The sequence below is a fragment of the Oryzias melastigma genome, unplaced genomic scaffold (assembly GCF_002922805.2).
Source record: "Oryzias melastigma strain HK-1 unplaced genomic scaffold, ASM292280v2 sc03669, whole genome shotgun sequence".
Classification (NCBI taxonomy): Eukaryota; Metazoa; Chordata; class Actinopteri; order Beloniformes; family Adrianichthyidae; genus Oryzias; species Oryzias melastigma.
In genome coordinates this window covers 1-1,128 of record NW_023420237.1, presented here as the reverse complement: position 1 = coordinate 1,128, position 1,128 = coordinate 1, and the positions used below count along the sequence as shown (strand labels likewise).

The following is a 1,128-nucleotide window of genomic DNA, read 5'->3' as shown; positions in this document are numbered from 1 at the left end:
AATGTGTCACCAGGTGAGAACATGCTTTTGTCATAACGGTTATATCTTGTTCCCGGGATTGGCGGCAAATTCACTTTACATTGTTTTACTGGATTTGGTAAAAAAGAAAAAAAAGAAAAGTAGAGCAGATTATTTGTTAGTTCATTGGAACTAAACCAAACGCACATGTTAAAACAGAAAAATGTGTATTAGTTGATACTTACCCGTACATTGAGGTGTGGGGCTCCACACTGCTTCAGATCCAACTTTTAGGCACCTTGAACGTCTGTCATCAGCAGGTTTGTATTTGTTATCACAAACAAAATTCAGATGTTCGTTTTCTCTGTACACTTTAGGAGGATCAGTAACATGGCCGTGAGGAATCTGGGGGGTGTCACATGACACCTCTGTAGAAATGAAACACCAGCAGAAATTGAATTTCCTTTTTTGAAAGCAGAAGAGCTGCTGCTGTAAGAATATTTACATTTAAGCATTAACAGATATTAACAGATATTGCATTGAAAGTTGGNGAATCTGGGGGGTGTCACATGACACCTCTGTGGAAATGAAACACCGCCAGAAAATGAAATTCCTTTTTTATAAGCCACTTATGGACATTCTTACAATATTTAAGACTTTAGTTTCTCTAAAACACTAATTTCTATGGTTTTGAATCAATTCAGCAGGCCCTTTATAATCATAAAAAACAAATTGGGAATTATTTAAGGGAAACTCAGTCAACATCTATTTAGATTTTGTGGTGCTGTATTCACCACCTAGGAGATTTGTGGCATGGGAACCCCTCTGTTTTACACTATTCTGCATCTGATGCTGGAAAAAATGGGAAGTTTTACTTGCATAAAAAAAATATAGAGTTAGGATTTACAGATATTTTTAAATGTACCGATCACATAAAAAATATAACATTTTTTTTATCACTTTTAAATGTGTTAAAATTATTAGCAAAAGATAATTTGATTCTTTGCAATATACAGCGCTACTTTACCTTTGCATTCTGGGACATTTCCACTCCATTCACCCGATTCATCGCAATAAATCTCAGTTGGTCCTTTTAAAATTTGATTGCGGGACTTGCAACTGAATCGAATGACGTTCCCATACGTTCCATCCTCTGGATCTCCACTCACC

The 1,128-nt window shown here is 35.9% G+C and overlaps 1 protein-coding gene across 1 annotated transcript in view; it reads right to left on the bottom strand.

Moving 5' to 3' along the window:
* Window positions 1–1,124, bottom strand: part of LOC112140667 (complement receptor type 1-like) — a gene marked incomplete at its 5' end in the record, with an annotated part of 1,560 nt that extends 436 nt beyond the window's left edge. The window contains 3 exon segments of the mRNA XM_024263682.2: window positions 1–88; window positions 204–386; window positions 986–1,124. The exon segment at window positions 1–88 is cut by the window's left edge and continues 436 nt beyond it. Coding sequence (XP_024119450.1) covers window positions 1–88; window positions 204–386; window positions 986–1,124 — 410 coding nt within the window.
* Window positions 1,125–1,128: the final 4 nt, after the last annotated feature.